Below are 13657 nucleotides of genomic sequence, written 5' to 3'. Positions count from 1 at the left end.
TTTAAAAAGTTCTCAGAATAAATGAATTTATTTCAAATTTAGGTTCCCATAACACCCACACAAAAAAATAGGCAAACCTTTAACCTCTTAAGTAAATCAAAAAGAGTAAACTTTACAAATTGTCCCCCAATTGACAATGCAGTTTGATGAGAAGTTCTGTTTACTGTGAATTTGAAACTGTCACATTAAAATATTTATGTGATTGTTGAATAAAAGAGAGAAATTTACCTCGCGGGCATTGGAGGCAGGAAAGGTAACAGTCAAAGGTTCTGCCATTGCCAACGCGGGAAAGTTTAGCAACACTGCTGCACCAGCCACAGCGCAAATCCCCGTGCGAATGCCACTCGTCATCTTCAAAACCAATTCCTTCGTTTTCCTCTCCCTCTCGAGCTGACACTGGCAGAGGCACCCCATTGGAATTGTTTGCTTTCTGGTATTAACAAGGGGAATTCCTTTATTTCTGGTATTGATAAGTGAAAAGGGTTGCACGGAGCGCGAGCACTTGCTCATGAAACCAGTTTTGCTGCAAACTGTCTTCATTGCAGCGAGGAGTGATTCCTTCTTCCTCAAATGCTCTCCACATTTATATTTTCGCTTCTGACGTATTTCAACCAGTTGCGTTTGTGGAAAAACTTGTGGAAGTAATGGCAGCTTGTGGAGACGATTAGAAATCGTCGTGGCAAGGCTCCAATTTGCTTGGTAAGGACACAGTGTCAAGATAGATAGATAGATAGATAAATAATTAATGTGTACGACGCTAAAAATAATCTATGGGACAGCAAGACAATTTAAGCATACTTAAGTAGCTTCGTTTGTTTCTTGTGTCGGATGATGATGAGCCCTCCCAATTGTTCAATGTACTCTTCGTTGAATAGATTATGCCAAGAACTGTCACATATAGTATCCACAAATTTATCTCTGTTGTCCTTGTAGGCCTCACATTCTAAAATAAAGTGTTGTTCAGTTTCCACTTTCCCAGAATTGCGAAATTTGCAAATTCTCTCTTCCCAAGCCTCCTTTGGCCTCTTCCAACGCTCGGTCTCACAACAAAGTTGGTGAGAGTTGGTTCTCAGCTGAGCAATAAGAATTTTAGCCCTCCAACAAATGTTGGCTCCTATGTACGCTTTTTGGAGTTGATCACAAGTGGGGTTGAACTCATTTATATAATATATTTTCTTTCTCCCGATCTCACTTCTCCAATTTCTCTTGTAGAATTTTTCCATAGCAAAGACCTTTATTTCTTTATTATTTGTGGGGCACATATTGAATTGAATATTCCATTTACTCATCAATTTGATGTTTTGTTGCATCCATGACCTTTTTTGCTTACATAGTGTATCACTAAAGACAACTTTAGGCCATCTATCCTCTTCCATTTTTTTTATTCTTTTTAGATAGCTTAAAAAGTGAATCATAGCAAGTGCCTCGATAAGGGCAGCCCCCATTTCACTTAGCATGATATCAAGTCAATGTGAAAGTTTGGCGCTTTTCCAGTCGCCTATGCCTATTAAACTAGCTATTAATGGGTGGTGATTTTTTTGGGCAAGTGATTATGATATGATAGATTTTAATGATGTCTACAAGGCTATTTAGAAGTGATTATAACTAGCAATCGCATCTTAGTGTGCAATGGGTATGCCGAATAGATATGGAAAGTCACCTTATCCCCCTCTCATCCTCTTTATATATCATTCTCTCACCAATCAATCTCGCCATCTATATCTTTTTATCTCTCTCTCCCTCTTTCATTCTCTCTTCTTTATATATTAATGTCTTACATATCCCTCTATGTATATCTATTAGGGTCATTTGTTTGCTGGAATAGGAATAGGAAAATTAGAATTGATTCGGTATTCTTTGTTTGCTCTGCCAAATCAGAATAGGGAATACGGAATTCTATTCCAATTTTACCCCAAAAACATGTCCATTCCAAAAAAAAGTTGTTATTGGAATGATCCATTCCTATTCCACATAATACTTTTCAAAATTTGACAATTATTTGGAGTCTAGCATTTTCATTTTAGTGTTCATTCTCGATGCCATTGTTTTCACTGTTCATGTCGAGTTTGTGGAGGAGGGTTTACACTCTGGTCGCGTTGTTCTCACTGTTCCCACTAAGTTTGTGGAGGAGGGTTTATGCTCTGGTCACGTTGTTCTCACTGTTCTCGCCGAGGTTGTGGAGGACGATTTACATTGGTATGTATGTTTCCTATTTTAATATCTCTGTTTATGTGCCATTTTATTGTTGTTTTGATCATTGTATATGGACGTCATGCATGGAGGTATTTCACTCATTAATAATGGCATGTGAATCCAGCACACACAAATGTTTGTGTATTCATTCATCTTTAGTTTTGAGTTCTTATGGAGCTTCATTTTACAAGGTCATGGCTGGAGACTTTACCTCTCAACTGGTAGTACTAATGGCTTCTTCTTCTTTACTCCGACACCTTAATAATCTTGCAAATCTTAGGGTACAGAAATTCCAAACAGAAATGATAAATAATTTTAAGCTAATATTTGTAAGTTAACATCGATTTGTTCAAAAGCTGGTAGCTTTTATGTTTGTGAGGTGTAGTCTATTTCATCTTTCCATTAATTTTATGTAATGCTATGTATTTTACTTGTGGTTGAATTATTTTTCACTTTGCGGATGGCTAGGCCGCTTGAGCTTTCCATAGTTTTGATGTTGATGCTTCCTCTAATGTTCCTTTGATGGGAGCCTATAAAAATATCAAGGAAAAGAAGGCTCTTGTTGATTAATTAGTGGAGATGTTTGTTATCTTCATTTTTTTCCTGAGAAGATTTCCTTGTCATTTTCTATTGCAGTGACTCTGTAATTCAATGTTCTGTTTAGGACTCAATTAAATTTCATTTCAACAGATGCTATAAATTTCTGCGGGCAGAGTGAACACTAGGGTTTGTAAAGTATCACAAGGATCTTTACAAAGAAAAAATGAAAGTATTTGAGGAAAATAGGTCCCCTGAAGAAGAATTAATGATATTTCTTGCTTTCATTTTTGTGCAAAGGAAATTTCCAATTTGTTTAGGATTGAATTTCATTACATTTCACTGGATGTAGGAAATCCCTACGGACTTTGTGGCCAGAGTAAATTTTAAGGTTTTTTAAGATGCGATTCTTAGGGGACCCAATATAATTTGCGATATGTAATTTTACTGCTATGTTTCTACTATTTTCAAAGATTCTTGGTAACCATCTCTGTCTTCCATACATAGTGTATGCCCTTCCTTCTAGTTTCTTCGACATTTTCATAAATCTAATGTCTTGACAGAATAACGCACAACAAATATCTGGCTAGGGCATTTAGCCCATTTAACCAACAATATGATTTTGAGTAGGTAAGAAATTTAAAATACGTGTCCGAGATTTTTAGGAAATGTTTTGCTTAGTTTTCATAGGATTAAAATTAAAATTATTGTTGGTATGGTAGTTGACTTCATTTTCTAACAGAAGGGTTTAGATTTTGGGCATCTAACTGAACCAAGCTATCCAAGTCTGAACAATAACTATACTTTCGAGTTTTTGGATTGGGGTTAGGAGTATTCAAAGTTAAGGATTTGTGTTATTAGATGCCAAAGAATCGCCAATCCAAGGTTTGTCTTTACTAGAATCTCTCAGCATGAATCTTTCTAGTTTATGCCTAAGCTTTTCCACATTAAAAGGGGAGTAGGCTTCTACTCAAAGATGATGCCTCAAGTAAAAGAAGGAATTTGTTGACATAAATTCCATTTGCCAGAGTCCTAGATTGTTGTAGAATTCAGGCCCATCTATAATAGCCAAAGCCACTATCATCTATGACAGGGCATGTAAATTATCTAAAACAATATGTTTTTTTGTTTATGCCAAAAAAAGACCAGTTTTCTCTGGAAATAACTTTTTTTGTCAACAAATAATCTATATTGCAAGCTTCAAAATCTTCTCCCACAAGAACATATGTAGCCTTTAGGTTTCAGTTGATTAATCTAAATGCTTGAGTAGACAAGCCAAGGCTCAATCTATATCTTTAGCAATCTTTTGATGGGAGTTCCAAAGTAATGGATTCCCTCTTTGGGACTTGGCATCTGTTAAACAAAAGAATTTAGATATTATTTGTCGCATTCTTAGGTTTTACTTTATTCTATATTTTGATTAATAAAGACATGTTGTTTGTCATCATTCTAGGACCTCTACGGTTTGACATTAAATTATTTTAAACATTTTAGTTTTGATTGTTAGATGCCATGTTTTTCCTCTTTCTAGAGCTTCAAAGATTTTGACATTAAAACCATTTACTTCATTCTAGTGCATTCTAAGGATTCAAGGATTTTAACATTAAGATTACTAGATCAATCAATCCTCTTCCTTTATCAAATCTACATTTGTCTGGCTTTCTTCTTATTTTTTCACACACTAGAACATTCTTATCAAACATAACACCCTTGAGAACCTTGGATTTGTCTTTGTTTTCACATATATGTTGGATTGCTTCTCACTCCCATAATGATCTTTGTATATGTTTTCACTCGTTCCTAGTTACAATGTGATATTTTTGTTGTGACAAATCAGGAAGTCACAGTTCTTTACATCCTTATAAATATGAATGATGAAATGCTGAGGTATATACATGTTGCCCAAGTGTTTGCCTCTAGTGATATCATTGATTGTTAATAGCATTCAATGTTATCATTGATTTAATTGATAGTTTAATGCATTCAAAAAATTGGATATAAGGTGATATTGATATTGCAGTAGTGTGTTCATAAATGTATTAGCCTTTCATCATTAAGTTGGCATTATTTTATGCAGGATATAGACCCAAGTTAGGGTTGATTTCTTATCTAGCAAATGAGTCGAATAAGCTAGCTTATGGAAACATATGAGGTTTAATTTTTGTAAAGATGATATTACATCTTTATGTTAAAAATACAACTTTTTTAATGATAACATTTTATATCGATGACTGCAACTTATAATAGGACAATGACTGGACATAAGAAATAATATATCTAATCATTCTCTATGGATTTTCTTTTACTTAAACCTGCATACCAAAAAGGTATAGAGATGGGATAAATACATCTACTTTTTTATTGTGCACCACATAGAAAATGAAAACAAAGATGTATGATGTGTCTTCAAATCCAATAAGAAATTGAAGAAAATTAGTATAAACTAAAGAGCAAAGCAAAATGATCCTTCACGTGCCTTTTCTATCTCGACCATTCCTTTTAAATGAATGATCTTGACCATTGATCTACAAATATAACTCTTTAAAGCCTTGAGAATTTACAAATCCACATTAAAACCAAGTCATTTGTATAAAACATTTTTTATTAAGGAGATTAGGCTACTATGAGACTTGCATTGAAAGATCATCATTCTAGTTGAATTGCATCATTTTATCTTTTTTATCATTCCATTTGATCATGTAGCTTCATAAATGCATAGTTTTACCTTCCATCTTAGAATAAGTTATAGTGGATGTTGGATGTTGGGAGAAGAAGTCATGCTTCCTTACTATCATAATCTTTCTCTATTTGTGTTGTATATTTCAGAAATATGTAGTCCATATTGTGGTTCTAGGTATTTTATGGATCCTATCGATGATGTTGAAGTTCAAGGAGCCATTGTTAGGAAGTTGAAGGTCATGTGCTTGCTTGTTGTTTTGCTTGCAACCCTTGTTGTGTACATAGTGGCATCTTATGAAGAAGGTAGAAGACAAGGGTGTGAGCGAAGAAGAGCTACATGTCCTTTTTATAAGTGTATTATCCATTCTAATCACATAGATTGCCATGACCAAATACGCATGTCTAGAGTAGCCTTCTTTTGCTTGGCTGAAATTCTAAGAGAAAAAGGGAGCATTCAAGATACAGTAAACATAACATTAGAAGAACAACTTGTGATGTTCTTGCATACACTTGGCCACAATTTAAGGAATCGTAAGATCGGCCATAACTTTGGTCACTCAAGAGAGACAATAAGTCAATACTTCCATAAGGTCTTGAAGGCTATCTTAGCATTACATAAAGAGTATCTATTACCCCCTACTCCAACCACTCCTCTGGCAATTACTAGGAAGGACCATTTTGATCCTTTCTTCAAGGTAAACATCGTAATGACATGTATTTCTTTGCTATAGAATCAATAATATTAATATGTATTTGATAATACTATTTATTTTTACAGGATTGCATTGGTGCACTTGATGGAACCCATGAGCCAATTACCGTTGAAGTGGAAAACCAAGCAAAATATCGTAATAGAAAAGGCAACTTGTCACAGAATGTTTTACATGTTTATTTGTTTGACTATAAGTTTCAATACATTCTTGTTGGTTGGGAAGGGTCTGCTGCAGATAGTCAAGTGCTTGTTTCGGCTCTCTCTAGAGCGGATCCACTTGTGGTTCGTCTTGGTATATTAATTCATATTTTATATGATTCTATGATATCTAAACTTCTATGATATATTTTTACTATAACATTTTTTCTATTTGTGTAGGGAAATTTTATTTAGTTGATGTCAGATACCCAAATGTACCTGGGTTTCTTACTCTATATTGTTGTACTCGTTACCACCTAAAAGAGTTTTGTAAAGCGAACCCGATCATCAATCCTGAAGAGTTATTTAACCACTGACACTCCTCTCTTAGGAATGTAATAGAGCATACATTTGGTATTTTGAAGTAACGATTTCCTATCCTGAAGCATGTGACATCCTATAATATCACAACCCAAACAAGGATTGTATTAGCATGCACCATACTACACAATTTCATTATGGTGGAGGACGGTGTTTCATCTGAAGTGGAATTAGAAGACGATGATGGTCATGCTCCAATAAATGTGCCAATTCTCGAGACTTATGGGATGAGTCAATGAGATAGAGATGATTGGACAAAATTTCAAGATGAAATAGCTTGAAGAATGTGGGAAGGCTACAACTCTCGCAGTTAATTGTACCACAAAACATGAGCATTTATTTGCACTTAAATAGAGGAAGGAAAATTTACCATGACATACAGTATAGATCTACTTAAATTTCCTTGACATTTGTTGTGTTTAAGATATACTTATATGAAGATTTGATATGAGTAGTTTGCTATCTATATATGGAAATTTGATGTATGTTTGAAGGGGATGTAAGCGTGTTGTACTGTCTTCCTTCTCTTCTTACTCTTTTGGTGGGTTTTCCCTATGCTTCTCCATTATTCTCTACTTGTAGGGGTTGAGTTTCCCTTGCACCTTCTTCACAGCCCTTCCACATTGAAACTGAGATAAGGAGCCTAACAAAAAGCCTTGGTCACAAAGAAGGTCAACAACTCAGTGGTAGGGAATTCCAACATACATATGATAGGTTGTAGGTTTGAACCATAGGTGATCCATGGAAAATAAAATATGATACCATAGCCAACCTAGGAACCCCAAGCACCAAAGTGTGGTTTAATGTGGGGTGTTGGAAGAAATGAACCACACAGTAATTGTAAGGAGCCTATCAAAAAGCCTTATAGTAGTTTTTTGTGCCACATACAAGCCTTATAAAATTTGTGGGTTTATATGCTTTAGGCTCTGCAACCTCCTGATTCTGAGACTTGTGAGTGGTGATTCCATTAGCTAGTAGCAATGGATTGTTGTCTATCATGGAGAAGAAAGAAGTTTGATCTGAATTGCAACTCTGAAGGCAATGCTGATTATATAGTATTTAGATTATGCTTAGACTTGAAGACTCACTCTCTATGTAGTTTTGTGTTTATCTATCCCTCTAATATGTTGTTTTGTGTTTGTATATTTTAACTTTACTGACATAAATTAAATGCATTGCATTTAGCCGTTATTGCTAGCATTATCTCAATCATAAATGAAGTCCTCTTAAAATATGCATTCATGTTATACAATCACAATAATTGCAATAAAAATATGATTTATATGATTATCATGATAGGGGATACATGGGAGGAAATAACTTTAAATTTATCATAATATTTTATTAAAGTCATCATCTTGTCTTTTATGTTTATACTTTTAGTTTTTGTTGCCTACTTCTCTTTTTATACTTAGTGTTTGTCTAGTACATGATTGATGGATCTCTTTTCAGTTTCTATGCAATATAATTCCTACTTGTACTTGTCATTCATTTGTCTCCATTACTTCCACTGGTAAAAATAATTTGGGCATATATATATTATAAGTGATAATCACTTATATCAAAATCTTGCTCATTGCCTAGATTACTAACTCTTGATAAAAGATATGGAGTGATCTGAAATAAAGATCCTTTGCTTGATAGATGTAACTCTCAATCCTTTAGGTTGATGGTCCTCTAGAAGTCATTAAAATGCATCCATTCAATACTTTATCATTTTTTAAATTTATTGTGAGTGCAATTTTGATCCCTTAGACTAGAGTCTCATGTACATCCTTGAAATTCATTCATTCAATGTTTCATCACTTTAAATTTATTGATGGTATTTATCATTTAAAATTTGTTAGATGCAACTCTTGATCTTTATGAATGATGATCTTATAAACACAATTTAAACATATTTATGCAATAACTCGCGGCCGCAATATGAGTCTTCTGCTTGGTGCATTTCCTTTAGCTGTACTTTGTTTGACACATTTTGCTTCCATTAATTCCACCTAGACACTAAATGTTTTTGGCCATTAATTTGTAAATTTTCCATTTTAGAAACAAAGATAGCAAGATGTTTGGTCTTCCTGGGAAAAGGAGACATTCCATATCTATGTTCAGAATACAAAAGAAGAGAGATGTGCCAAGAAAAATAATTCTCTAGAATTAAGGTTAACGATAGACAATGGGCTCACATTTAGATAAACATGTGGTGATGAGTGCCCAAGCACCCATCATTATAAATGGGCTTACAAATACTTTCCTTTTATAGGAGGCCATTACATGAACATTAACTATATCTGATTTTGCCACTATACGAATATTACTTATATCTGATTAAACTATATGAATATTGCTTTTCATTACACCCAATCTAGTATTTATTTATTCATGGTATGCCCATAGTAGCTATCAATATTGCTACTATATGAAGATTACTTATATCTAATTAAACTACATTGGAGCCCAATATTTCTCATCAAACCCAACCTACTATTCACTCATGATATATCTGATTAAACTACATAGGAGCCCAATATTTCTCATCATACCCAACCTAGTATTTACTCATGGTATATTTGATAAAACTACATAGGAACCCAATACTTCTCATCATACCCAAGCTACTATTTATTCATGGTATGTCCATCATTAAAACTGAGATATGCTTAAATCAGTCCCAAAGAGAGCAATAGCTATAACTGTCAGAGTAATACAAGTCAGGGTCTGTAAGGAAGGGATAGTAGCTCTCCTCTCCATCCCCGTGATATTTCATTAAATTCATTGTGGAAACATCTTGAACTGAGGAGAAATTTTCCCCATCCATATTCCTTAGTATAAGTGATTATCTCTAATCCCATATCTGCTGCGCTTTTTTAAGAACAGACAACTCTTTTTCAATTGAAATCAGAGTGAGGCTTTTTCTAATAGGGACTGTAATGTGACATGATGCAAAGTTTCAAAGTTCTTATTAATATAGATATTAAAATATATTTTACACTTTTGTAGTAATTTGTCATTATATTTGTTCATTATCTATATAGGGTCGATCGATTTGACAACTTTTCTGATGTGTCGATGTGGTGTTGGACCTGTAGTAATGAAGATGTAATGTACAAAGGATAATCCTGGGCTTAGGTTTTTGTGTTGTCTACATAAAAGAAAGGTTGTTACTAATCTTTTTTCTTTTTATTTTTTATTTTATTATTGTGGCAAGCCCTAATGTGCTTTTGGAATGCAGGGGCACAATGGCGGCAATTTCTTTGAGTGGGTCAAAGATGGCTCATCTACATCAAGCACATCAAAATCTATAGAAGAAGATAGGAAGGGTTGCAAGTTGTGCATTGTGTGGGAGACAGCTGCTAGGGAGACTGTTTCTATGGCGAAAGTCGAAATTGCATTTCAACGTAGACTTAATTCTGTTCTATTTTTTATGAACACACTATTGGTGATGATGATTCTAATTTTAGTAATGAAATGACCATTTCATTGCAAAGAATCATGGAGACTAAACCTTTTATATGATTTTGTATTAAACGATGAGCAAATTTTAGTAATTTCAAGAGTATATTATTGTGTATAATATTTTTATGTTTATATCTATTCATTTAAAAAATGTTGAAATAAATTAATTTCTTATTAATTTCATTTAATAAAATAGAATTAAAAAAATTATTTTCTTTACAATAAATTGAAATAATTAACCAAATATATTAATATAGTGAAACAAATAAATTATATTAAATGAACTTAAAAATCAAATTGGCGTACGTCTCAATTCATCAAATTTGGATCAGGATGAGCAAATTTTACTAATTTCACGATTATATTATTGTGTATAATATTTTTATGTTTATATCTATTCATTAAAAAATGTTGACATAAATTAATTTCAAATAGAATGAAAAATATATTTTTTCTTTACAATAAATTGAAATAATTAACCAAATATAATAATATAGTGAAACAAATAAAATATATTAAATGAATTTAAAAATCAAATTGACGTACAACTCAATTTATCAAATTCGGATCAGGATGAGCAAATTTTACTAATTTCACGATTATATTATTGTGTATAGTATTTTTTATGTTTATATCTATTCATTAAAAAATGTTGACATAAATTAATTTCAAATATAATGAAAAAAAATTATTTTCTTTACAATAAATTGAAATAATTAACCAAATATAATACTATATTAAAATATAAACTTAACTATATTCCAATTCCAATTTTGTACAACCAAACAAGGGAGTAACATATTCCAATCAAATACTAGGCAAACCAAACAAGAATGGGATTGCTCTTTTCCATTCCCATTCCCCATTTCCATTCTTATTCCAATTTCCATTCTAATTTTCTATTCCTATGCTGACAAACAAACAGGCCCTTAGCTATTTGATTAAAGATACACTTTAATATAAAAATATTTATGTTTGTCATTCTTCTATCCCTCCCTCTCTCTCCCATCCCATTATTTGTCTTTGTACATTTACCCATCTCTCTCTTTCTTTAATATTTCTACATCTCCATATTTATCCCCCATCTCTTCTACTATCTATATCTACAAGCATGAAAGTTGTAAAGTTAAAACTAACTAACAAATAGTACTTAAAAGTATGAAATTTATAATGTTAAGAGAAGAATTATTAAAGCCTCCATACACTATAATAAATATACTTATTTTGTTTACAATATTTTTCAATATTTTCTTCAAAATGAGAACTCGCACATACTATCGCAAGCATTGTGAAAAAATATAGTCTTATCTGTATGGTAGAGTATGATTGGCATAAAAGTCTCCAATATCCCTCAATACCATTTTCTTCAAAATAAAATTTGACTGTTTCTTGCATTTGCAGTTACATTTTATCAATATGTTAACTTAAATTGAAAAGGTTCCAGTGTATTCGATTGATTATTGGGAAGAAATACACCAACATTTCATCACAAAATGGATGTCACAGTGGTCTTTGTGGACTCTACTTTAAAGGTGACAATGAATATTTGGTGCCTGGTATCATTTAAGTAATTTGAATTGTTTACAATCGCATTTATAACAAAGTTATTTGTTCATGCCAAAGACATGAAACAATTGGAATCATTCAATCCAATTCTACAATTAAATCAATCAATTATATTAAAGAATTAAAGCAACTTATGTAGTTCATATTTATTCTTTATTTTTAATGAATATATAAATCTTATTTACTTTTCATTTGATTGGTGAATCTTATTTTTTGTAAGGAGAAAATTCAATATCCTCTCACAAAAAAACTCATTTTTTTACAAAGTGTACTATACAAATGTGACAAGAAATAAAAAATAAATTTGACAAGAGTTAATTTATTAACAATTTCATGCATTGTGTAGGATTATCATTTTTACTTTACAAAAAATAGTTATTTTTTAGCACCTTTCCAAGTTAGGTAGATTTGTTGGCTTTAATTGTGGATGTGAAATGATTATGAATCAATTGTTTTTGTTTTTATTAAGGAAGGATTTTTTAGGATTTTTTGATTATTTTTTTCAATATTAAATATTTTATATTACAAAAAGAATTTGCTATTATTTAAATGGTTAATAACAATTGAATGTTTATCATTCATTGTATTATTATTATTTTTACTTTAATTTATATTGATAAGTGATATCATGTATTATTATTATTTTTATAATTGTTAATATAAGTTAGTGATATTATGTTTTTTATAAGAAAAGCAGGTTTTAAAGGGATACTGAAACCCAAAAGTTGTTATATATTATAGGGCTGTAAATAAAACAACAAAATCCTAGAAATAGTACTACGGCCAACCAAGAGGCCAAATTGAAAGACAGACAAAAAGCCAAGCAATAAACCTACAGAAACCAAAAAACCAAAAGGCAAATATTGACAGTCCTCAACTTACTCCTTTGCTTTCCTTTCAAGGTCCCGCATTGTTTCTGCCACTTCATAGGCTTTCTGACAATCCTCGGCCATTTGCTCCTATTTCTTCAAGCAAATCCTATCCAGCTGGCTATGGGATATGTCTATGATGGTTTCATCATCCTTCCTATCTTCATCTCTATCCTTTTCTTCATTTTCCTCTAGAAAACCCTGGCTTTCAACTTTCCAGCAAGAGTAACAATGTTTTCATTGAGAGAGTTCAGAATGGAGATGATCTGATTAGCCATATTATGGTTGTAAGTCTCCAAAAATTTACTCCTTTTTTCGACCAACCTAATAGCATCCCCTTGATTTGTGACATTCCCTCTCTCAAATTTCTTCCCCTGGCTTTCTAGCTGTCCCATTCTTTCTTTAACCTCCTCCAGTTCATGAAACAATCATTTAATTAATCTGAAATGATCTATCATGCTATTTCTTGCATTATTAAGCAACTTCATTCCCACTTCTCTCACATTATCAATTATAGCCACCAGTGCCAGATCAATAAGATCCTCCATCTAGACCTTTCCCTCTTTTTCTTCTAGGATTTGTGGATTCATGGCTTCTCTCACAATCCCCATCTTTGAAATTTTGACATTAAAATTTTTCCACGCCAAACACCTATCTTTTATAACCACCTCACCACTTCCTTCCTCCATTTTTTCCTTTTCGTGCTCTTGAGGGAGACTTGAAGAGGGTGGAAGCACCAAAATTTTTAGACTAGAAATAGTTTTCCCCTCTACGAGTATGTCCTCCTCTTTCATCCTCATTTGTTTCTTCCTAGGGTTTTCAACTAGATCCTCCCTATCTTCATCTTCCTCACACTTATTCTCCTCATCTGTATCCATGTCTTCACCTTCTCCATTATATTCCTCTTCCCCTTGATCAACAATTTTGGGCCCAAGGCCCCTGGGACTTTTCTTGCATGGCTTCTTTGATGGAGTAGGTGTATCCTTATCTTTAACCCCTTGCCTTCTTTCTAGATGAATGCAAAGCTTCGTCCTCCTCTGAGCTAATACTCTGAATCTCTTCTGAGTCTGAAGAGAAGTTAGAACTCCCCGTGTCCTCAAAGGCAACCCCAACATGAGCCAGGGTTTTA

At 32.9% G+C, this 13657-nt stretch overlaps 1 protein-coding gene across 3 annotated transcripts in view; it reads right to left on the bottom strand.

Annotated features, from left to right (window-relative positions):
* Positions 1 to 581, bottom strand: part of LOC149562017 (Peptidase S41 family protein) — a 224318-nt gene extending 223737 nt beyond the window's left edge. For all 3 annotated transcript variants that reach the window (XM_089825553.1, XM_089825556.1, XM_089825554.1), the window contains exon 1: positions 229 to 581. In XM_089825553.1, coding sequence (XP_089681679.1) covers positions 229 to 540 — 312 coding nt within the window. In that variant the 5' untranslated portion in view covers positions 541 to 581. The remainder of the gene's footprint in view (positions 1 to 228) is intronic.
* Positions 582 to 13657: the final 13076 nt, after the last annotated feature.

Source organism: Cupressus sempervirens, chromosome 4 (assembly GCF_028749045.1).
Source record: "Cupressus sempervirens isolate cs-2001-9-10 chromosome 4, ASM2874904v1, whole genome shotgun sequence".
In the NCBI taxonomy this organism is placed as follows: Eukaryota; Viridiplantae; Streptophyta; class Pinopsida; order Cupressales; family Cupressaceae; genus Cupressus; species Cupressus sempervirens.
The sequence above is the reverse complement of the archived record's forward strand: the minus strand, read 5'-3'. Positions and strand labels throughout refer to the sequence as shown.